This window comes from Trachypithecus francoisi, unplaced genomic scaffold (genome assembly GCF_009764315.1).
Source record: "Trachypithecus francoisi isolate TF-2019V2 unplaced genomic scaffold, Tfra_2.0 Lachesis_group10, whole genome shotgun sequence".
Lineage (NCBI taxonomy): Eukaryota > Metazoa > Chordata > Mammalia > Primates > Cercopithecidae > Trachypithecus > Trachypithecus francoisi.
The window spans coordinates 7,801,755-7,826,404 of record NW_022681455.1 but is presented as its reverse complement, the minus strand read 5'-3'; the positions used below and the strand labels follow the sequence as shown (position 1 = coordinate 7,826,404).

Genomic DNA, 24,650 nt, shown 5'->3' with positions numbered 1-24,650 from the left:
AATAATACTAAGCCAGTGGTTCCTCATGAGACTGCTGAAGTGTACATGCCCACCCTGTGCAGCACAGGAACCGCTAGCCTGGCTTAACTCATTCACCAGCAAGAGCACTGGGAGGGCCCCGATTCACTGAGACCCACTGGAGTGATTCTTATGTGACATGCCTTCTGCCTGGCACCACGGCAAATAGAAGGTAAGTCAGACATGGTTTCCCTCCTCCAAGAACTTAGTGAACAAAGGGGTGGTGCGAAACAGACACCAAATAACTCCAATACAAACCAGAACATGGATGCTACGGGCAAAGGCCATAGCAAATATCCCATAGGCAAGGGCCATAGACGAATGTCCCTTCAGAGAAGGGACAGTTCAGAGTGGGAGTGAGAGGAAGAGAGAGGAGTTCTGCTGGAATGGATTTAAGGATGTGTCAAGCACGGTCCGATGAGATAAAGCTGGAGAAATGAATGGCCTAGGCTGCCAACCACAATGCTTCAGACTTCCCACCAGCAGCTCAAAGTGAGCCTTTGCAGGCTTTTGAGCTGGAGAGCAACATTTCGAGCTGTGATTCTAAAGGATTAATCAATCTGGAGTTGTGTTTGAGAGTTCTAGAGAGGATGGAAGGATAAAAGGCAAGGAGAAGGCTTTAGAGAAAGGTCATCTAATGTAAGATGTCAGTGGGTATAAGAGCCTAGGTCATTTGCAGGCTATCCCTTCCCTTTTCAACTACATAAGCCAATAAGTCACCTAATTGTTGAAAGCCTGTTTGAACTTGATTTTCTAACTTCTAACTCCCAGTCTTCCTGGCTCTGAAGCAGGAGAGAACATGCAAATTTTTTTTTTTTTTTTTTGAAACAGTCTTGCTCTGTCACCTAGACTGAAGTGCAAGGGCACGATCTCCGCTCACTGCAACCTCTGCCTCTCGGGCTCAAGCAGTTCTCCTACCTCAGTCTCCTGAGTAGCTGGGACTACAGGTGTGAGCCACCATGCCCAGCTAATTTTTTGTATTTTTAGTAGAGATGGGGTTTCAACACCTTGGCCAGGCTGGTCTTGAACTACTGACCTTAAGTGATCGGCTCATCTCAGCCTCCCAAAGTGCTGAGAATACAGGTGTGAGCCACCGTGCCCCACCAGATTTCATGATTTTTTAAGGAAAAGGGACAAACAGTAACTCAGGCCAGTGGCCTATACTGGGAGAAGAGACAGGCAACATTTTTAGGTGGTTTATAATTCTAAATTGATTCATCCTCTCCACCTGCCTATGTTACACAATAGAACCACCCTGCCTGTAACTTCAAGGATCCCAGAGAAGCCCTGGAGGGAAATTTTCACCATGCAGGACAAGGACTCTCAGTAAAACACAATCAACCACTTATCACCATGAGACAGAAACTTCCTACTGAAAAGAACCCCTGAACAAAAATGAATCAACCACACAAAGTCTTGCAAGAGTAAGGCTGCAATGCAAGGGAGGACCCAGAGGACCCCGGAGACTGTGGATAAGAGTCATCTGAACTAAGCTCTAAAGGAAGAATACCAAAACAATAACAAAACTAAAAACAAACAAAAACTAGAGAAAAAAAGGAAGAATACCTAAAATAATGGAAGGAAGAAAAGGAGGACTAGAAACCTAAAGCAAAATTCTAGGGAAAAAACATGAAAAAAGAACAGGTAGATGTAAAAAGAGTCAAATAGAACTTTATAAAAACCATAATCATTGAAAATAACAATGAAATCAGATTAGATATAACTGAAAATCAAATTAAACAGGTTAAACATTAGTTGTCTAATTAACAGATTAAACAGATTACTTAACAGATTAGTTATACATTAAACAGATGAGCATCAAATTACACACAACTAAAGACAGAATTAAAGAATCCCACAGTATATTTGAAGAAATCTCTTCAAATCTCTTCAAATATACCACAGAGTCAAATGGCCAAAACATATGACTCTCTCTCTGTAAAGAGACATGGAAGAGAGAATGAAAAGTCCGATATATTTCCAATAGGAATTTCTGAAGACAGTAATTGGGGAGTAGCAGTATTTGAAGACATAATGACTGGGAATTTTCTAGAACTAAAGAAAGGCAAACATCTTTAAGTTGAAAAGGCCCTGTGAGTTCCAAGTAGATCAGATGCATTCTTATCTAGCCACATTTAGTGAAACTATATCAAACACATAAAATCTTAAAAGCAACCCAGAGATAAAAATTATTTACAAATAAACACAAATTGCATAGCAAACTTAACAAAAATGCACATTAAAAAATTAAATATGAAAATGATGCCATCAATCAATAATTCCATACCCAGCTGTAATGGATATTTACTGCTTTTGCTACCCAGCTTTCAGGAACACTTCCCACATGAGGGAATACCTAGATAGGAGGGATTCAGAGCCCCATTTCCCATGACAGATAGCTCCCCTCTTTGTCCCCTAGCATCTGAAGTATGGACTCATGACTTCATTAAAGCCAATCAAATGTCTCCACCCTGCAGTATATAACCTGAGGGAGTGACTCAAAGGTGAAATCAAGAATGGGTAGAATGGCAGCCAATATCTAGGGTGATAACCCCATTGGTGGGATCCAAAGCACATTGTCCCATGACTAGATCTGAGCCTTGATTTCCTGAATTTAAGTCTCCAGCCTTTTTGTTGATTGGGTAAGTTCCCTGGTATCCTTGAGTTATTTTTCTCTTTCATTAGAGTCTGCTTCTACTGCGTGCAATCTAGAGCACTGTGATAGTTAATTTCGTATCAACTTGACTGGACTATGGAAAGACCACATAGCTGATAAAACATCTTCTTCTGCAACAGGGTTTTGCTAGATCACCCAAGCTGGAGCACAGTGGCACCATCACGGCTCACTGCAGACTTGACCTCCTGGGCTCAAGTGACCCTCCCACTCAGCCTCCCAAGCAGCTGGGACTACAGGAATGGGCCGCCATAACAAGCTAATTTGTCACGTAGAGATGGGGACTCACTATGTTGCCAAGGCTGGTCTCGAACTCCTGGCCTCAAGCAAGCCTCCTGTCTTGGCCTTCCAAAGTGCTGAGATTACAGGTGTAAGCTACTGAGCCTGGCAACTGGTAAGACATTATTTTTGGGTGTGTCTGTGAAGGTACTTTTGGAAGAAATAAGTATTTGAGTCAGTAGACTGAGTAAAGTAGACCTGCCCTCACCAACACGGGCAGGTATCATCTCCTCTGTTGAGGGCCCAGGGAGAACAAAAAGACAGAGGAAGGGCAAATTCTCTTTGACTGAGCTGGGTCATTGTCTTCTCTTGCCCTGGGACATCAGAGCTCCCAGTTTCCAGGGGTTTGGACTTCAGGACTTACACCAGCAGCCCTCCCCAGTACTCAGGGCTTTGACTTCCAACTAGGACTTAACACCATTGGCTTGCCTGGTTCTCAAGCCTTTGGACTCAGATTGAATTACACCACCCACTTTCCTCGTTCTCCAGCTTGCAGACAACAGCTCATGTGACTTCTTGGCCTCAATAATTGCCTGAGTCAATTCCCATAATAAATATCCTCCTATATATATATATATCTATATATCCTGTTGATTGTTTCTCTGGAAAATTCTGACTAGTAAAAATCCCGACTAGCTAAGTTATTACTCAATAGGGCATAGAGAGTGCAGAGTGGCAGTGTGCTATCTCACATAGTGTTGACAAGCTTGTCTGGATTTTTTTTTGTTTTTGTGGGTTTAAAAAAATTTTTTGAGACAGGGTATCACTCTGTTGCCCAGGCTGGAGTGCAGTGGTGTGATCATGGCTCACTGCAGCCTCCACCTCCCAGGCTCAAGTGATGCTCCCACCTCAGCCTTCCGAGTAGCTGGGTGTACATCACACACCCGGCCAATTCTTTAAATACTTTGTATAGATGGTGTTTCTCTACGTTGCCTAGGCTGGTCCTGAACTCCTGGGCTCAAGTGATCTTCCTGCTTTAGCCTCCCAAAGAGCTGGGATTAGAGGTGTGAGTCACCTCACCTGGCCTTGTCTTTCTGTTAAGGTATCTTCTAAGCAAAGGAGGAGCCTCGGAGTGAGGCACGAGGCCATCTGGGGTGAGAGAATTTCCTAGAGTGGGAATGACAATGTGGAGGCCCGGAGGAAGCAGCCTGCTTCACATATTCCAGGAACAACCATGTGGCGGCTGCGACGTGTTTATCAGCAACCCACATCCTCTCTCAACCTCCTGAGCACACAGCCAGACGACATTTCCCACTGCAGTTAGGTGTGGCTATGTGCCTGGATTCTGCCCATGAATGTGGGGAAGAAGGGATGTGTGGTACTGCCAGGCCTGGCCCTCCTAACTACCCGCCCCCTCCTCCATCAGTCTTCCATTCACTCTTTCCTTTCCCGCCAGATGGGTGCAGCGGGGGTTCTCCTGAAGACCCCAAGGTCCTAACATCCTGCGCTCTTAAAGGTGTCCTGGGTTAGATGATAAACTGCATGATCACACTACTTACAGTCTGAGTCTAAAATTTTCCCCATCCAACCTCATTCTGCTTGTGAAGTAAGCTTCCTCCAAAACACCCTCTCTGTGCTAGGGACCAAAATCTCCATGAAGCCCATCTTGGCACCATGTGGTCATGTAAAAAGCAAAGATTTCTACAAACAACTTTCTTTCCAAGGTCAAGCAGACACGGGCAGTGTGAAAATAATAAATATATCTGGTCTTTGTCCCTAGTTCCTGGCACCAAGCTTTGACAACCCTTGGACTTTCCTGCGTGTCTTTGTTATGCTCCTGAGGCCGATTGTACACGGTGAGCCCCACACACTCTCTAGGGCCTCATTAGCTTCAGGATGGGGGCTAGTTACCAAAAAAACCAAGCACAGGATTAGGGGGTTGGAACTTTGGCTTAGCCTGGCCTCTGGGGGGCTGGAGATGGAGTTCAATCATGTGGCCAATGATTCAGTTGTGCAGAGCAACTAAACCTCATATAAAAACTCTAGACAGTGAGGCTCAGTGGAGCTTCTAGGTTGGTGAACATACTGATATTTCAAGAGGACAGTGTACCCAAAAGGGTGTGGAAACTCCACCTACCCATGCCTATCCCCTTGACCTTGCCTAAGAGTCTCTTCATTTGGCTGGTCCTGAGTCATACCCCTTATAATAAAACTATGATTGTAAGTATAGTACTTTCTTGAGTTCTGTGAATTGTTCCAGCAAATTATCAAATGTGAAGGGCAGTCATGTGAACTCCCAAATTTGTAGGCAAGACAGACAGAAGCATGGCTGCCCTGTGGACCTCACTTGTGCCTGGTGTCTGAAATGAAAAGAGTCTCCTTGGGGACCTAGCCCTTTAACTTGGGTCTGTGGTTAAACTAACTCCAGGTGGCTCTCATCAGAAGTGAACTGAGGCCAGATGTGGTGGCTCATTCCTGTAATCCCAGCACTATTGGAGGCTAAGGCGGGAAGATCGTTTGAACCCAGGAGTTTGAGATCAGCCTGGGCAATATAGACCCTGTCTCTACAAAATATAAAATTAGCTGGGCATGGTGGTGTGTGCCTGTGGTCCTGGCTATTTGGGAGGCTAAGATGGGAGGACTGTTTGAGCCCTGGAGGTTGAAGCTGCAATGAGCCCTGATTATGCCATCATACTCCAGCCTGGGTGAGAGAGCAAGACCCTGTCTCAAAAAAACAAAAACAAAAACAAAACAAAATTGGATTGAATTGTAGGACACTTAATCGGTGTTGAAGAATTGCTGGCAGAACACAGGCAGAGACCACCACTTTATGTCTGGACTTCCAGTTTCTTTTTCTGCTGGATGGAACCAAGATGACACAGTCAAAGGGCTTTGCTTCTAACTTCACCAGCAGTTCTGGGTTTCTGTGAACCTGCTGTTGATCTGACTCTCTTCAACGCTCAACAAAGAGAACCTTCTCTGTAAGAACAGCTATTTCTTTTAGAGCCAGACACTGGCATTTTTGTTGTTAAGTAAGGATCAGGGCCAGAGAGAGGAAAGGGAGGAATTCAACTCTCCTGTTTTTCTTCCTACAGATACTCTCGGGCCATGCTTAAATTTCCTCATAATTCCATGGTAAGTGCTGGCAAAGAACGTATAAATATTTGTGAAGGTTGACGCTCCTCGGAAGACTTGTGTCTGCAACTCAGGGTCGGTACCCTGGGTTCTGCATGGAATGACACTGACACGCTTTTTTTTTTCTTTTAACAGATTGACAGATTACAGAAAAAACTTCCCCCTCACTCCCACTGCCCTTGGTATTGGTTTGGATGAATGGGCTGAAGAGGGGAAATGTATGTGGTGACAATTCAACAGGAACATGGTCACTCCAGTGGGACAAAGGGAGGTAACACAGCTTTGCCCCAATGGGTTCACCAGTCAAGGGCAGGGCAGAGAAAGAAAGTGAGAGAGCTAGACAGAGGCAACACACCAAAAATCAGAGAAGCAGACCCAAGACAGAGGAGCCTCCCCCGCTGCCGGGACAGGAGCTCTCAGTGTGTGACTTGTGGGTGGCCTATGCCAAATACTGGGGATCATCAGGGAGCTTCTCTAAAGTGCAGAGGTCTCAGCCCAATCCCAGACCCATGAGTCAAAGTCACTGAGATCAGGCCTCTGGCTGTCCACGTGCACCTGTGACACCAGAACTGGAACTGCTGCCCTCTAGACAACAGGCTCACACACAGGTAGTGCCATTGCCCTGTTGAGACACAAAGTCTGTCTTGGGACACCAAGGCTCTCCAGCAGCCCCAGACACAGCTGCAATCAAGGCCCAGTATTGGTTCTGAGAGACATTGGCAAGGGATCTGGCTTTTTCAAAGTTGAATGCACAATGAAATCTGGTCCCCCTTGAGGGCAGGGGCTCCAGCTGCCCAGAGGCGATCTTCCATCCTCAAGACAAGGCCCCAGGTGCTTATCCAGGGCAACTTGGACAAGCAGGGCCCAGCCATAGGTGGGTTTGGGCAAAAAACTGTTGAGTGATCAGGTGACACAGATGACAAAATCCAACAATCATAAAAGCCCCCCAGGACGAATTCCTTCCATAAGCAGAAGGGAACTCCCAGGCCTGCTCTTACACAGGGAGAAACATTCCCCTTGCCAAAGACTTTTGAGCTTTGAATATATCAGATGCTAATTGCCTTTAGCAGCACAGGTTTCTGTCCCTTTTAATAAACTGCTTCCATAGGGAAACCTTCAGGTACACTTAGTATTAAAAAGCCCAAATCCTTCCTCTCTTCTCCAAATGAACATTACAGATATTTGAACACGGGTTTTAGGCGGACGTTTGTTTTTTTTTTCTAGCACCAGAGTTGACTTTTAATTTGTCCTAAAGCCACTGAAGCAAAAACCATGATAAAACATTCTGCATTCCTTTATAACCCCTCAACACACATACACACACACACACACACACACACACACACAAACTATTTGTAGGAAAAAAATGGCTTTGGACATGAGATTTAAATGGGTTTCATCTCACAGTGTGGGACAGGTAAGTGGGGCCCATCATACAGGAAGCTTCTAAAACTCCCTTCGGGGATGGAGATGAACTCTAAAGAGCCAAGACAGGCCGGGTGCGGTGGCTCATGCCTGTAATCCCAGCACTTTGGGAGGCCGAGGCAGGTGGATCATTTGAGGTCAGGAGTTTGAGACCAGCCTGACCAACATGATGAAACCCTGTTTCTACTAAAAATACAAAAAATTAGATGGTCATGGTGGCACGTGCCTGTAGTCCCAGCTACTCGGGAGGCTGAGGCAGGAGAATCGCTTGAACCTGGGAGGCAGAGGTTGCACTGAGCTGAGATCGTGCCACTGCACTCCAGCCTGGCAACAGAGCGAGACCTGTTTTTTTTTTTTTTTTTAAATGATCCAAGACAGACATGCCTGTTTCCCCTAAGGAAAGTGCTTCAGCAAGAATCTCCATGATCTGTAGTGGAAAAGAAGGTGGCAGAGACAGGCACCATCCGCCTCAGAAGGAGAACAGAGTTGGGCAGAGAGGTCCCAGCTGTGGTGCCCAAAGCATGTCCTTTATGAAGCCTTCATTTTTCCAATACTTTGCCAAGGGAGGCTTGCGTGTCATTCAGGCCTTCTGCACAATGAAATCAGTGGTAGAGAAATAGGCGTTAAGTGTCCCATCCATTCCCAATGGCGGGACCGTGTGGAAGTACCTGCCGTTTTCTACCATAAGAGACTGGGGTGTTCCAATCCAGAATGCATCTTGGAATAAAGCATCCGGTCCGGCCATGGCTCTGACATCCCTCTCCCAAGCCCCAGTGCGTCTTTCATTATCTGTCATTCCTCCAGGTTACCTGGGGGCCAGTACACCTGGGAGGGGTTGGGGGCCAACTTGAAAGGAGCCATAGGGAGGTGCATTTTTCTGGAGTCCAGCGGATGGATGGGAGGGAGGACACAGTGATGGAGTCTCCTTGTCCTTGAGACACAACTGAGCTTTCACATCTGAGAGTCCTGTTCTGAGAGTGGTGGTGGAGGGGCATAGCTCCCTTCCTGGGGGCCATCAGGGGTATGTGCTGCAGCTCCCAGCACACACGCCTCTGGCTGATCCCCTTTCTCTGTCCTCTAGCATCTTCCTGCCCCTGTTCCTCCTGTTGCAGGTGCACGTTCCCCACAGGCTCTGCTGAGCTCCTACAGTCCGCTCAGTTCTGGTGGGGAGTTCTCATCTCAGTTGCTGGGCCTTGGCCCTGACAATCAGCTTCCTTGCTGACAGCCTCTGCTCCCCAACCTTAAGTCCTTGGCTCCCCTGTGGTGACTGAGGAGACATTCTACAGGAGAAAACAAACAGGAAGGCTGTCTGGGCCCATGTGACAGTGATGGGGCAGGGCATCCTAATCGTCCCAAGGCAAACTGAAAACTGCAGAGCAGCTCTCTCATCCAGCGCAGTGAGGACAGGACACCCTTGGCCCCAACAGAAGGTGGCTAGCTGGGCTGGGACTTCCGCACAGAAGCCATGTCCCCAGGCAGCAGCACATGGACTGTACACATTGCCTATACCCCCAATGCAGGGGTCATACCCCACACTAAGGATAACATCTGGGTTACTTCCATCCAGCATCCTTTTTATCTGGCCCTCCTGAAGAGCCACGCACACAGCGAAGTGCAAAGAAGCCCACTGTTTGTTTAGCTCTGAAGCTCAATCTCTATATGCCATGATGGGCCAGTGACAGGCAGTCTTCCCTGGCAATGGAGGCCAGGAGAGTCCCACAGGTATGAGACCCAGAGAAGGCAAGGGCGCAGTCACTATCCTGACTCTCAGGCAGGCACTGTGCAAGGAGGTTGCACTGCGGGGCCACCATGCAGCTGCTGCTGAGCATGACGGGACGAGGGCGCTGCAGCAAGCCTGTGGGCTCCCAGGGTGGGTGTGCCTGAGTCACGGCAGCCAGAACCAGCCTGGGTCCCAGTGACCCTGCCTGCTGTGCTTTGCAACTTCAGTAGAGGAGGAGAGAGAAACAAAGGGCAAGACAGGGAGAAGGGAAACGAAGGCAGAAGAGAGAGAATGTCAGGGACACCACAGAAAGCAGGTGAGAAGGAGGGAGAGGGGGAGAGGTGGGCAGGGAGCCGTCTCCTCACCAGGGCTTCTGCAGAGGGGCCACTCGGGTTGCCCTGGGCTGACCCCACAGGCCCTGCCAGCTCAGCCGGGTGTCCCCACTCAGCAGGTCACACAGCCAAGAAAATACCAGCACGGCAGGGGGCTGAACAAAGCGGCATGCTCCACATGTATTTCCCAGCTTTCCTGAGCTCAGGCTGCAGACTCTTCCCAAAGGAAACTTATTTTTTAGAGGGAATAATTCACTACTTTAATTTCCCTTCTCTCCTAGAATGACAAGGGTAGGGGCCACATAGAGGCTGTTAAAGCAGCACCTCTGTCTTCATGGGCCTGGCTGCTCTTTCCATATCTCTGGGCCGATCTTATCCAAAGCAAGCCTCTGGCTCCCACTTTCCCAGCAGAATCAATACAGCCATTGAGGAATGCGTGGCAGGTGCCAGCTCCTTGTGTCACCGACACTATGGGAGACCCGGGACCACACTGGGGTTTTGATTTCTGGTGTCAATAATCTCCTAACAGTTGATGGGGTTGGGGTGGGGGTGGACAGTTTGATTTTCAGAGTCTAGATTTTGTTTATAACTTGGATGGTCAACATTGAGAAGCAAGAGCGAGGCCCTAATTTTTGGTTTTGCTCCAGGAGATTTTAGGATTTCATAAGGCCCCATTTAATCTGGGCGGGACTCTGGTCTCTTTTCAGCCTTTGTCTTGATTCTAAAAGAATATGGAACTGTCCTACAAAAAGACAAAGGTTTCCTTTGAAGACCTAGTTCTAACACCCTCTGTGCTCTAAGCACCTTCTATACTCTCTGCCACTTCCTAGACTGAGTCTCCTGGCCCCAGTGCCCTCCCAGGGTTGGCAATGATTGGGAACGACTTACGCATCTCACGGTACCCGCATAAGCCTCTTCTTATTGCCTTTCAGAATTGTTGCCATTTGCACATTTGCAAGGAGTGAACCTTGGGAAGAGGTAGAAGGGAACTTTCCAGTCTCTTTCACTCTTTGATAGCCATTATCCTTGAACGAGAGTTGAGCATGATAGAAGTGAAGCTGATTCTTTTTTTTTTTTTTTTTTTGGTGATTCTAACTTTTAGATCACGATTTGCCATGCCTGTCCTCCATGTCTATGGCGAAGTAAGGTTTGATTTCATATAGGAAGCCCTGAACCAAGCCCTACTTAACCAAGACATCTGCAAGCCAAGCTGCAGGCCCTAAAACTTTAAGATCACAATGACAAATTATAATTTCCAACTTTCCTGGAGAATGATAAACTGCTAGTTTACAGTCCTGAGCCACGTCTATTCCTCCCAAGCTTTGAATGTCCGTGATGGACCAACCCAGTCAGCTCTGGCTATCCCCAACCCATGGAAGCCAATAGTGAAAGAGCGAGGACACTGTAACAATGAGACTACCACTCTGGGCTGGATCTTCCTTGAAATGTACAGCAAAAGATTGCACAGTTATAATAAACTACTCAAACAGTTGTTTTGCAAGAGATGAATCCTGGTTACTTTATGCTGAAAGCCTACTGAATGGTTCTAACCGGGAAGCTTAAAGGACAGAAGATGTAAACGATCAAGAAGACGGTCAGCAGAATCTCTGAATGTACTAGAGCCACATTTTCCCCCAAGGTCCTTAAAGATACATGTTGGGGTGGATGGGAAAAGGAGGGAAGGAGAACTTACTCTAAGAAATGCTGGCCGGGCACAGTGGCTCATACGTGTAATCCCAACAGTTTGGGAGGATGAGGCAAGTGGATCACTTGAGGTCAGGAGTTCGAGACAGCCTGGCCAACATGGTGAAACTCCGTCTCTACTAAAAATACAAAATTAGCCAGGAGTGGTGGTGCACACCTGTGATCCCAGCTACTTGGGAGGCTAAGGCAGGAGAATCGCTGGAACCCGGGAGGAGGAGGTTGCAGTGAGCTGAGATGGCACCATTGTACTCCAGCTTGGCCAATAAGAGTGAAACTCTGTCTCAAAAACAAACAAAAAAGAAATGCTAACAGGTGGCATTAGTGCAATGGCAGACTCATTCTAAAGGACAGACAGGGTCTCAAGAGGCTGCTGAGTCATAGACGGTTGGCAGAGCTGGTAGTGACAACATAAACATCAAGACTAAAAGCGACTACTCCAATTTCACAGGAATCATTCAAGTGCAGATGTTTCCAAACTGTCATCTATCAAAACAAAGACCAATTCTGCATCACAGCAGCAGCAGAGCAGACTTTAGACTCACTGGCTGACTTGAAATTGCATTAGCTATACCGTCTCAAGAGAGGTCTTGGAAAGATCCTGGAAAATTAGCCAAATGAAAATTTAGAATCACCCAGCGGAACTTCAAGGCCATTTGTTCATGGACCTTGTCATGGATTGGCCAAGTGGTATCACAGTCCCCCAGAAGATAAAATAGTGAACTCCACCTGCGAACTCCCATAAAAGAGGGTGAATGATAGCAAGTAGAAGGAGACCACCAAACTGGAGCTACAGAACCTGAGGACAGGTGTTATAAGAGCAGCAGGCTGGTAAGAAATGGAGGCTGAAAAGGAATTGGTAGATTGGTTAAAATCCCCAATGAGGCAAGGACCGCTAGGACCAGGACTAGTCAAACATGTGTAAAAACAATAAATGATACCATGCAGAGGCTATCCAAGCCCCCGGAGAAGTGTAACAGAGCCAACATCCAGCCTTCATTTAGAGCAGCCAGCTGCAGAGAAGCAAGGGCGAGTGAAAGCCATCCAGGGAGACGTCGATCCAAACCACTATCCAGTGCACATGTTTGGAAAGTCCAGCTTGAAAGCCAAGTACAAATATTCGAGTAGATTTTGGTGGGTGGTGGGGCTCCTGGACTCTCCCCTGTTGTGCACTAGTCTTGCTGTCTCAGGCATAGACAGCTCAATTCCAAAAATAGCCTCTTATTTCCTTGCCACGTTTCACCCTGATGACAGGCAATTTGATGAATGAATGCTAACTTCTTTACCCAGATGTAGGATGATCCCTGGTGGGCTGCTTCTGGTGGTAGTTGTTTTGGAGGAGAACTATCAGTTCCCTGGGAGCATGCCATGGAAGAAGAGGGCAGCAGAGACAAAGACATCTTTTCCTTCCACCTTCCAAAAGATTGACAAGCAGCAAGTCTGCCTGCAGTCACGCCAGAGTACACCACTTTTCTGTTACTGTAACATCTCTCCCTGGTTCAGGAAGGCCCAGCAACATCTGGCCTCACAGAGACTCCGAGGGAGAGGAAAACCAGACAGCCCATCTCTCCAGGTAGCAGGCCATCTCTCTGGAAATCTTTTCTGGCAGATGAATCTCTTCCTCAGCATGTCTACTCCCATTAATGGAAGAATAAATAAGGAGGAAAGAGCCAAAAACATAAAGAAGCGCTTCGGTGGGCCAGACACGAGCAATTTCCCAGATCACTTAGAGGATCTTCGAAGAGAATGAGAAGGAGGGAGCATCCTTCGGCGTCATTCTTTCTTGGGAGCCTTTCAATAGGTGAGACCAGAAAGACTTGGTATGAACCCTTTTGCCTTTGTATTGTTGAAAGGGACAAAACAAATTTGGAAGTACTGGCTTGGGAGGTGGGCAGTCGGGGAGACCAAGGGAAAAACAGAGACACTTGCACCTATTACCAATTAGATCAACTTCAATATCCATATTTAATTTAAACTCATCAAATTGAAAAAAAAAAAGTTGAAAGGGACTTGGAAAATAATAATTGGTTGATATTGCTAAAATCAAAATCAGACACAACCTCTTTCCTCAATTTAAAAACATTCGTGTGTGCATTGGGTGGGGGGATGCTGAATAAAATCAAGTGAAATTTTGATTTTAAAAAGCAATCAACATTTCAAGAGCTGCCTCTATGTCTGAGGTCCCAGTACCAAATTGACCACAGTTCATTAATAAATTGAAGCCTACCATTGGCAGACTTCATCATCATAGCCCGAAGGAAAACACGGAGATTATTAACTCTATTCAGCAGGCTGCCTCTGAAGTGAATAAAGGAAAGCAAGTATTTCTTCTTTTTTTCAAAAACCCCAACCCTGACTGTTTCTAGTGGTGAATACAGAACACCCGTGCTGTGAGCGATGCTTCCAAGAAACACCAGGATGACAAGAAGCAAAATGTCACATCACACTGGGTGGTGGATCCTCAAGCTCCACATCCAAGTTACTGGTGAAAGAGACAGTTTATTGAAGTCAGAACCCAAGATGGAGACACTGCTTCCCAAAGAAGAAATCAGTACTTTGGGAAGCTGCATTAACTTTGGCCACCAAAATGACATTTCTGTACAATTACCTGGAAGAATTAATGCATCCTTCAGATTGTTTTACTTATTTTCCAGGGATCCCAACATATACCCTGAGAACCTCCTTCCTACAATGGCATAGAAATAATCTTTGAGTGCTATTATGAGCCAGATTTTGATGCTTTTCATTTAATTCCAGCAAATCTGCAAGGCATTCATCACCCCCATCTTACAGGTGAGTAAACGGAAGCTGAAACAGGTCAAATGTGTCCAAAATCACAGGGTAGCAACAAGGGAAACAAGTTCTCTGACTGCAAATCCCACTGCCAATCTTCACCTTTATGGTTGATTCTCAAGCTATTTAAACAGCCAAAGGACCCCAGAACTCAGAACCTGCCAGCACCTGCACTAGACTCAGAAGTGTCAGGTTTCCGTTCGATCCTCACTAGCTATGGGACTGGTTGTGGGGAGGGAACATCCACTCTCCCTTCTGGGCTTCCATGGGTGGATTTCCATGCCACTTCCTAAAAACGCATTGAGGAGAACTTTTTTTTTTTTTTTTTTTTGCGATGGAGTCTCGCTCTGTCGCTCAGGCTGGAGTGCAGTGGCAAGATCTTGGCTCACTGCAACCTCCGCCTCCTGGGTTCAAGTGATTCTCCTGCTTCAGCCTCCTGAGTAGCTGGGATTACAGGTACATGCCACCACGCCCAGCTAATTTCTTTAGTAGAGATGGGTTTCCTCATGTTGGCCAGGCTGGTCTTGAACTCCCAACCTCAAGTGATCTGCCTGCCTCAGCCTCCCAAAGTGCAAGGATTATAGGCATGAGCCACTGCACCCAGCCAGGGAGAACATTTCTGAAGGGCCACTCAGCTGACCCTCAGGCAGTAGAGCTGGTTTCTCTCTCTCGTCCTTCGAATGTGTCTGCTCTGAGCAGAACTCACCTTATTCCTTAGCTCCAGGATGAGCACACAGTTCAGGTCTGGCCAATCAGAGCACTCCCCACCCAGCAGTGTGCTTCAGGGTAAGGGACGCAACCCCAGCCAAGCCAACTGGATTGTGCCCCGGATTTCTACTGAAGAAGGGCTCTGAGGTTGAGGTTGCCAAGGGTAACAAAATCTTGGAACCACTGGTTGCCTTCCTGGCCGCCATATAGAGATAGTTTTACTAAGAATTCCACCCACAAAGAAAAATAGAAAAACAGAAAAAGAGAGCGATTCCTGATATCATCTGAGCCCATGGATCCAGCCATGCCTAAAGACAGAACCCCTGGCCAGGCACGGTGGCTCACGCCTGTAATCCCAGCACTTTGGAAGGCTTAGACGGGTGGATCACGAGGTCAGGAGATCGAGACCATCCTGTTCAACATGGTGAAACTCCGTCTCTATTAAAAACACAAAAAATTAGCCAGGCATGGTGGCAGGCGCCTGTAGTCCCAGCTACTCGAGAGGGTGAGGCAGGAGAATGGTGTGAACCCGGGAGGCGGAGCTTGCAGTGAGCTGTGATCATGCCACTGCACTCCAGTCTGGGTGACAGGGCGAGAATCCATCTCAAAAAAAAAAAAAAAGAACCCCTGAACCTCTTCATTAAATGAGCCAATGAAATCCATCCTAGGGCGCTGAGTTGACCTTCCTTCCCTTCTAGCCAAGAGCACTGACACATACAAGTTCATATTACACAAGTGTACCAAGTTTGCTTGTACATCATAACCCCCCAGCATAACGCAACCAGAAAAAAGAAACTAGGTGTTCCCAGGGTTTTGATAGGAATTTTAAAAAGAGTTGGAGAAATGTAACCAAACAGAAAGATGCTTGTCTGGATCAACAGGCAGTCATGAGGCCTGCAGCCTGGGTCTTCAGGTAACAAGTGTTCCATCCACACTGAGGGCCCTCACAACAAACGTAGATGTTCTGTGACTGTACAAGGTACCATCATGCATATGACGCCTACCTGCCTTTGGATTTGCTGTGCAGAAGCTGCTCAGCATCTGAAACTGTGGACACAACTTTTGTTCTGAGGCCAAGAAGGCTTTCTGGAAATACAGGCTCCCCACAAACCCACCTGAAGCACTGGAGACCCGCGCCACGTCCTGGGACTGGGTAGAGCGATTACGACTCTGTTGTCGGCGCCGGCCAGAGGCTGACCTGGTGGTGCGTACGTGGACCTCACTCACTTTGAAGAAAGCCACCATGAAGGGCTGCTTGTCGTAAGGGCCGTCTCTGCCCACCAGGCCTGCGGCTCGGGGGTGGATGTGGACTCCTTTAAGGCAAATCAAAGCATGCATCTCTTTATTCCACAGAAACTTATTCCTGTAGCTACAACAGTTAACGGATACTTCCTAGTTTCCCAAGTGCTAATAATTAAGAATGAGTGTGAAGAAGAAATCATGTATCCCCAAACCTTGGCTGGCACCCATGGGATGGCACCTTTTGGCAGAATCAAAGCACTCCTTTCAAAGTTTCAGAATCACACGAAGGAGTGGCGTGAACTCCTGGGCTCTCCTGTTTCTGCTAGATTATGAATCTGCCCTCCTTGCTGGACAGATCAGCAGTGGGGACCTCAGGCTGCTGGCTCTGATGCTGCAGGAGGAGCGGGTACTGCAAACCTGTTCATCCGTCAGGATTTAAACAGATGCGCCTGCCTCTCTCTTACTCGCTGCGTTCCCCGCAACCTGCCTCTGCCTAGGAAAGCTGTCCTCCCATCGCCATCCTCTTGGAAACATTACCACTCTCCTGTCTCCAAGTGGCTCAAGCCTGTTTTCAATTCCTGTCTAGGAGGCCTCCGGGAAAGGTTTCGGTTCTCAATGCAAGTCATGGAGGATCAGTAAATGAGGCCATCCTGAAGCTGAGGACTTGACTGTAGCCCGTGGTTCTATCACAGCTGCTGTAAGGAAAATGCGTGAACCTGATGACCTGCTGGATGTTGGGGGCTTGCGGATAACAACTTACCATCCCGCGTCACCACGCTCAGCTGAAGCCCCATGTTATGCTGCGGGGTCACAACCCACAGATTGCTAGTGGCCGTGATGTCAAATTCCAGCCAGCCTTCTTCTGAGGCCCACACTACGCGGGTGTCCAACAAAAAAAGGTCAGAGTCTCTGAAAGAAAGAAAAAATGGCCCGGTGAATAGCGCACTGCCCGAAGCTCCTTCCCACTCTGTCCCGTCTCAGCGTCAGGATAAAAAATGCCCGAGTCAGATCACATCCACTGGTGAGGCACAAGCACAGGGACCTGCCGTGGCTCTGAAAGGTGTGGTACCACCCAGGACACAGGCATGACACAATTAGGAGAGACAGGTACACCTGATAAGGTACTTCCTAGAAATCAGCTTTCACCTGGACACGGGCAGACCCTCTCAACTTTACCAAAAATCTTGCTAGTGCTGCTTATGACAGATCTTTTTGAGAATTAGGATAAATTACAAATAAATGATTTTTTAAAAAACTATTTATTTTTTGAGACTGGGTCTCCCTTTGTCACCTAGGCTACAGTGCAGTGGCATTTAAATTTTCCTACTTCCATTGTATTTTAAAAATGTATGATACTATATTAGTGACTAGCTTACTTTATGGCTAATAAGCTCTAAAAGCAGGGAAAGTAGGAGACAGCAAGAAACAGGATTAAGAAAAGATAAAAATCAGGATCCATATGAGCATTTACAAATTGGGCTTTGCTCATTTTTTCTTTTTTTGAAATTGGGACTGAAAATCTTCATGTTTGTTCCTGTGAAATAAGGAGAAACAAGAAGCCACATCACATGCCTAAGTAATCATCTACTATTTTAATTAAGGCCTCGTATGGTCTGCAGTGAGTATCCAGTCCTTCCCCATATGGACGGTGTAGCCGGGGGTGGATGCTGAGTGATTTTAAAGTTCATCCCAGCACCGCTGTGAGCTACGGCTGGGATTCTTTGAGGCAAAGTCATAGAATCCATTCCTTCCATCAGGCTCCTCAGGGAAGACTATGACATTTTTCACAGTTTTAAACTAACATAATCTAGGGGCTGTGGGATGATGGTGTGAGGGTCTCCTTCTGTTCACCCACTTTTTTTGATAGGTCAGTGCCACGGACGGTCATCTTTTTTTTTTTTTTTTTTTTTTTTTGAGACGGAGTCTCCCTGTCACCCAGGCTGGAGTACAGTGCCGGATCTCAGCTCACTGCAAGCTCCGCCTCCCGGGTTCACGCCATTCTCCTGCCTCAGCCTCCCGAGTAGCTGGGACTACAGGCGCCCGCCACCACGCCCGGCTAGGTTTTGTATTTTTTAGTAGAGACGGGGTTTCACCGTGTTAGCCAGGATGGTCTCGATCTCCTGACCTCGTGATCCGCCCGTCTCGGCCTCCCAAAGTGCTGGGATTACAGGCTTGAGCCACTGCGCCCGGCCACGGACGGTCATCTTTGTGTGTTTTAGGGACAACCTGAATCTGTGTATCCATCCCACGGCCACTAGAATGAGATGGCCTGGGACTCCCATGACAGGGAGGGCTATATTTTGGCCATGGAAAGACTCAAAGCTCCTGGTATTGGAAATATTTTGCTGCAATATCTTACAGAGATAGAAAAATGACTAAAATTAAATACTAAGTTTAAGATGAGCATACATTTACGTAAGTTACAAAGTGCTTTCATCTACTTCTCTTTGCTTGGTCCTTACACCAATCCTAAAAGCTAGGCAGAGTATCACTGTCTCCACCTTGCAGCTGGGGAACCTGAGACTCAGCCATGAGGCTACCATCATGTGGTCAAGATCTCAAGCTAGTAAGTGAAAAAACAGGACTTCGTTTTGGATTCAAAAAGCTTTCCATAATAACATACTGTCTCGCTGAGATGATTACCAAAGACAGCCTGTGATGAATGAATGAACTTCATCTCTAATCCATCAGATACTTATGAGGCCACTGAAACATCAAGTTCAAATGGTTAGATTTCTCAGAGGAGGAGCAAACAGTTTCTCCTGCCTCCATGGCCACTTAGAGAAGGGAACTCTACTGTCGTCTTTTCCAAGTATAAACAGTAGGCACAGCTAAAAGTCGTTTACTCAGCTGCTTAACAGAGTCTGCGGGAGGCCACATTCTGGCCTGCCCGGTTGAAAGCTCTCTGCTATGTGGATGCGTCACACCCCCTGTTGACAAATTACCCCCCATCACTGAGGTAACAACTGTTAGCAGGGAGATGGGGGGGCGGGTGTCCATGGAAAACAGCAAGCAGAGATTGGAAGGCCAAGGCTTTGAAGTTCAGATGTAAGAGGACATCAATTCTGTTCTGGAAGGTCACAGAAGACCCTTATCCAGCAATAACACAGACAGTACAGACAGCACTGTGGGAAAGTAGCCCCGGCCCCAGAGGAAGCACAGCACACACAGGTGTCATGGGCAGAATGTGGCTGGCACTCTCCAGCATCAAGACCCAGTAGGAATCTCGGGAGTAAGGCTGCCTTCAAGGCAGGGCCCATGAGTGCATGCCGAATTACGTCTGACAACTAGATTAGGCACCTACATTGTAAAGACTTACAATAAGGATACAGAGAAATACAGTTCAAAGTGTGAGGGTAGCACAGCTGGCAGAATGAGCTTTTATTTTTAAAGATCAGGGTTTGTGATAAAGAAAATGGCAGCCTTGTCCAAGAGAAAGTGGGGAATGCGACAGATGCACATCATCCAAGGAGGAGGAGGAAAACAGAGAAGGGCAGAAAGAGAAGGAATGAATTAAAGAGGGAGAACATGAATCAAAAGTTAAACTTGGGGCAAAGGCAGAAGATTAGGATGACCCATCATGACACAAAGCAATTGCAGTCAGTGCGGATTCTTGGATGTGGGGAGACCAGTTTCCATCCCGACTCTGCTACCGAGTCACTTTGGAGCCCCATGAATTTGCGTTGTTCTGTGGCACACTTTTTCTAACCGTACAATGAGAACACTGCCTGTTCTCACTGCTTAAGAGGCCTGTGAGGTCAACAAGTGCAGTCACAGTGGCTGAGCCTTGAAAGACAAAAACTCCCTGGGGTCCTGTGGCAGCGAGGAAGGCTTGGACTTCAATGTTTAGGTCTAGAATGCTCGGGGCCTTTGGAAGGGGAGTGAGGCAGAGCATGGACTTAAGATAACTGGGCCAAGTGGGATAGAGGAACAGGGAGTACTGACTGTGTCAACAGCCTTTATTCCTCAAGACAGCCAGACAAGGCAGGACCTATGATGTCTCTTGTACAGCTGAGCCCCAGAGAAGCTCTCAAGGTCACATGGCTGTTAAGTGGGGCAAATGGAATTTCATCAGAGCCCAGGCCCTTAGCCGTCACATATCTAAAAGGTAGAATCATGAAGCAGACAGGGCAGAGGCTGAAAGTACTGTCCAAGGGCTCAGAATAAAGTAAGGGACCAAAATCTACCACATACAAATGCTAAAGTCAGCTGGATACAGAAAATACAATAAGACACACAGGACAGGCACAGGTTAAAAATCACCAGTTGGGAAGGCTAGGTGTGGTGGCTCATGCCTATAATACTACAACTTTGGGAGGTTGAGGCGGGAGGACTGCTGGAGGCCAGGAATTTGAGGCCAGCCTGGGCAACATGGCAAAACCCTGCCTCTACAAAAAAATACAAAAATTTGCCAGGCATGGTAGTGCACTCCTGTAGTCTCAACTACTTGGGAAGCTGAGGCGAGAGGGTCACCTGAGTCCGGGGAAGTGGAGGCTGCAGTGAGCCATGATCGCACCTCTGCACTCCAGCCTGGGCGACAGAGTGAGACCCTGTCTAGACAGACAGACAGACAGACAGATAGACAGACAGACAGATAGATAGATAGATAGACAGACAGATTGATCACCAGTGGGCCTCCCCCTTCAGGGTCAGGTAGGTATGAGAGGTGCGTGCAGGAAGGTGCCCGAGATGGCTGGTGTCGGTTGCAGATGGTGGCATTGTGGTGGAGCCTCAGTGACCCTCTCAACCTTGCCCTGCCCCTTCCAAGCAGAATGCCGTGTCCAGCATGAGAACATCACTCACGTGCTCACACCACCAGGGAGAGGAACTTGAAAAAAGAATGAAGCTTTAAGACATAACTTCATGGGCTCACCCTCAAAGCTTCCAACAACTCAGATATTGAAGAGATGCTATGGATGGCAAATCACTAAAACAGTTCTGGTCTAACCCGCATCTACTAACATTGCCTCAGGGATACATGGCCTTCCTAGTCTGCGGACTGTAAAAGTGTAGCCTCGAAGAAGATGCATGTGAGTCTGCCACGTGAAAAACAAGCTTTCCCTTCTAAATCTCACTTCAGCAGAATTGAGAAGAGATGTTCTCACCTAAAATGTGTGTCACTGATAAAGAATCCTACAGACTGGCCAAAATCATCACCATGCCTACATTATTTGGACCTTCCTAGTGAGGTGGCACACTCTCAAGTTGGCAAACCATGAAAGAAAATCTTGAAACAAGGGAAGATAATTTTGAATGCAGTTATTAACTCTTTTGTTCTCGACTAACTCAGACCCTATATTTGCATGATGAATACGCTTCTGATTTTTCGAGGATGTAACAGTGTTATTCTTCTCAATGTTATTCCAACCTTAGGGCATGATATTCCTCATACTGTGGTCATCCTGGGCAAATGAGGTTCTTAACAAATTAATACAGCTAATAAGAGATTTCTGGAAATTTTCAAAAATTCACCCTGGCATTAGAGTTAATGAATCAGAAAGCCACTCACAAAGACTTGTAGAATGGGTGTTTGTGGGCAAGATTTATCCCTGCGTATCCCTCCCATCACACAGCCTCCAAGGCGCATGCCCACGTCAGCGATACACCACTGGGTCAACAGACCGAGAGCACCATTGCCAAAATACAGCAGGCCTTTCTCTTCTTTGCCCTTGGAGAAGGGCAGGAGGTGCCTGAACTCCTGGTGGAGAGGCTTTGACCCTTTCCTGACAAACCACACACCCATCAGGTCATAATGCCCGGGTCAAAGTACAACACTGTTTACTACTAACCATTTTGCTAGAAAAATGCTTTTGACCTGTAATCCCAGCACTTTGGGAGGCCGAGACGGGCGGATCACGAGGTCAGGAGATGGAGACCATCCTGGCTAACACGGTGAAACCCCGTCTCTACTAAAAAACACACAAAAAATTAGCCGGGCGAGGTGGCGGGCGCCTGTAGTCCTAGCTACTCGGGAGGCTGAGGCAGGAGAATGGCGTGAACCCGGGAGGTGGAGCTTGCAGTGAGCTGAGATCTGGCCACTGCACTCCAGCCTGGGCGGCAGAGAGAGACTCCGTCTCAAAAAAAAAAAAAAAAAAACAAAAAAAAAAAAAAAAAAAAAAAAGAAAAATGCTTTTGATAAAGTGGCATTTATATATTCAAAATGAGATTTACAAAATACTCAATAAGGTGACTCTGTGGTCTTGTTCTTTATTGCTTCGTAACACATTCCTTTGCATTTGTACATCTGGACTTGATGTTAAATTAAAATGCAAAACAACTTTCAGACACAGAGGAACTGACTTTCTGCAATAAGAAAAATTCAATTTTCAAATAGAATGAAAGTAAAAAAAATCCATTTGCATTTTAGAAAATTAAAGAGTCAAGCTCATGCTTTTTCCTTTTTCCTTACATAAGGTACAGTATAGATTATGTTTAAACTTTTACCATTAGAAAGATAGAAAAGGCATCATGTGTTTGAAAATAGAGTACTACAAACAGGAGCAAGCTGCTGCATACATGTACACATACACATTTGAGTAATGAAGATGAATGAACGTTATTATTATTTGGTTACTCTTGCATTTTTTTACAGTCTTTGATATTATTCAATTTTCACTCAATGGTTAGCATGATATGAAGAGATGTTTCAAATATCAAATGCACCTTGATTCTGTAGCGGCTATTTCATCTTTAACAAACCAATATAAATCACATTGCTGTCAGAATATTAACACAGCAAACCTTAACATGGTGTTTACTATGTGACTGTTCTAAGTGCTCTTACATATATTAATGCCTCACAACAATCTTTTTTCCATTCTCCTGCCTCAGCCTCCCAAGCAGCTGGGACTAGAGGCACCCGCCACCTCGCCCAGCTAGTTTTTTGTATTTTTTAGTAGAGACGGGGTTTCACCATGTTAGCCAGGATGGTCTCGATCTCCTGACCTCATGATCCGCCCGCCTCGGCCTCCCAAAGTGCTGGGATTACAGGCTTGAGCCACCGCGCCCAGCCCACAACAATCTTAAGAAGTAAATACTATTAACGCTATTACAGGTTTATAGATGAAGAAACTGAGGCACAAAGAGATTAAGTGGGCAGGGCATGGTGGCTCACGACTGTAATCCCAGCACTTTGGGAGGCTGAGGCAGGCAGATCACTTGAGCCCAGGGGTTCGAGGCCAGCCTGGGCAACATGGCAAAACCCTGTCTCTACAAAAAATAAAAAAATTAGCTGGGCATCGGCTGAGGTGGGAGGATCTCTTGAGCCTGGGAGCTGCAGGGTGCAGTGAGCTGAGATTGTGCCACTGCACTCCAGCCTGAGTGACAGAGCACAACTCATCTCAAAAAAAAAAAAAAAAAAAAAAAAAAGAGAGCAAGATTAAGCGGCTTGTACGTGGTCACACAGCCAGCAAGTGCAGAGCTGGAATTTGAACCCAGGCAGTTTGGCTCACGTGTTGTACGTGCTCTTTTACCAGTAGTTCTCAAGTGTGGCCTGCATCAGAATCCCCTGGGGGGCTTAACACACGGATTGCGGCCCCTTACCCCCTGGGGCTTCTGACTCAGTAAGCTTGGGGAGGGGCCTCAGAATCTGCATTTCTAACAGGTTCCCACGTGATGCTGATGCTGCTGTTCTAAGAACCACACTTTGTGAGCCAAGGACCTAAAGCCAGACTACCTCTCCATGAAATATGAACAGTATCACCTGTGCCTGTTTTGTGAACTTAGGGTTGAAAGCTATCTGCTCTCAAGATTTCTTGCTCCTCTCCCTAAAACAGTGCAAACCCAATGTAGGCTGCTCCGCAAGTCAGTGTGTCTTATGGATTAGCTTAACCCTCAGGGAGTCGTCGAATTAGGCTAATAAACAGAACTGCAGGTAAGATCGAGTCCAAAGTATCAGTGTTATTAGAAGTCTTGGTTCTATGTGCCCAAGGCAGGGTAAGAGCGGGAAAGAGGATGGTATCTTTATACAAATTCATGGCTACCCAGTGTGTTCTCTTTGGCCACATAAACACAACAATGCTTCCATACACTGGGGTATACTCTAACCTTCACTAGTGATCAAGTGTGGAGTTTGCCACCTGTTGTTTTTATTTAGTTTATTTATTTATTTTTGAGAGGGGGTCTTGCTCTTTCGCCCAGGCTGGAGTGCAGTGGTGTGATCTTGGCTCTCTGCAACTTCCGCCTCCTGGGTTCAAGTGATTCTCCTGCCTCAGCCTCCTGAGTAGCTGAGATTACAGGTGCATGATACCACACCTGACTAAGTTGTGTATTTTAGTAGAGACGGGGGTTCTCCATGTTGGTCAGGCTGGTCTTAAGCCTCTGACCTCAAATGACCTGCTTGCCTCGGCCTCCCCAAGTGCTCGGATCACAGGCATGAGCCACTGCGCCCAGCCCCCACTACCTTTTAAACATGGGACATGCAAATCTTACATGTTTTAGTTCTCATCACCAACCCTACATTTCCACATTCCTGTCTAAGGTGGGGAAATGAAACAGTAAAAGTGCTATTGATTTTTTTAAAAAAAGATGTTTTACAAAGTAATCTTTTACAAACGTTTCTTATTTTTAGTTTTTATGGGTACATAGTAGATGTACCTATTTATGGGATTACAAAGTAATCTTAACCACTGGCATGGCCTGCCTCCCACAAAGCTGGACAACATAGTATGGAGATGTACATAAC

The 24,650-nt window shown here is 46.7% G+C and overlaps 1 protein-coding gene across 1 annotated transcript in view; it reads right to left on the bottom strand.

The window, feature by feature from the left end:
* The window catches only part of BMP6 (bone morphogenetic protein 6), a 160,194-nt gene that overhangs the window by 3,118 nt on the left and 132,426 nt on the right, over positions 1-24,650 (bottom strand). The window contains exons 3-4 of the mRNA XM_033216151.1: positions 16,728-16,876; positions 15,841-16,038 (exon numbers count right to left, since the gene is read on the bottom strand). Of these exons, the coding sequence (XP_033072042.1) occupies positions 15,841-16,038; positions 16,728-16,876 (347 nt within the window). The remainder of the gene's footprint in view (positions 1-15,840; positions 16,039-16,727; positions 16,877-24,650) is intronic.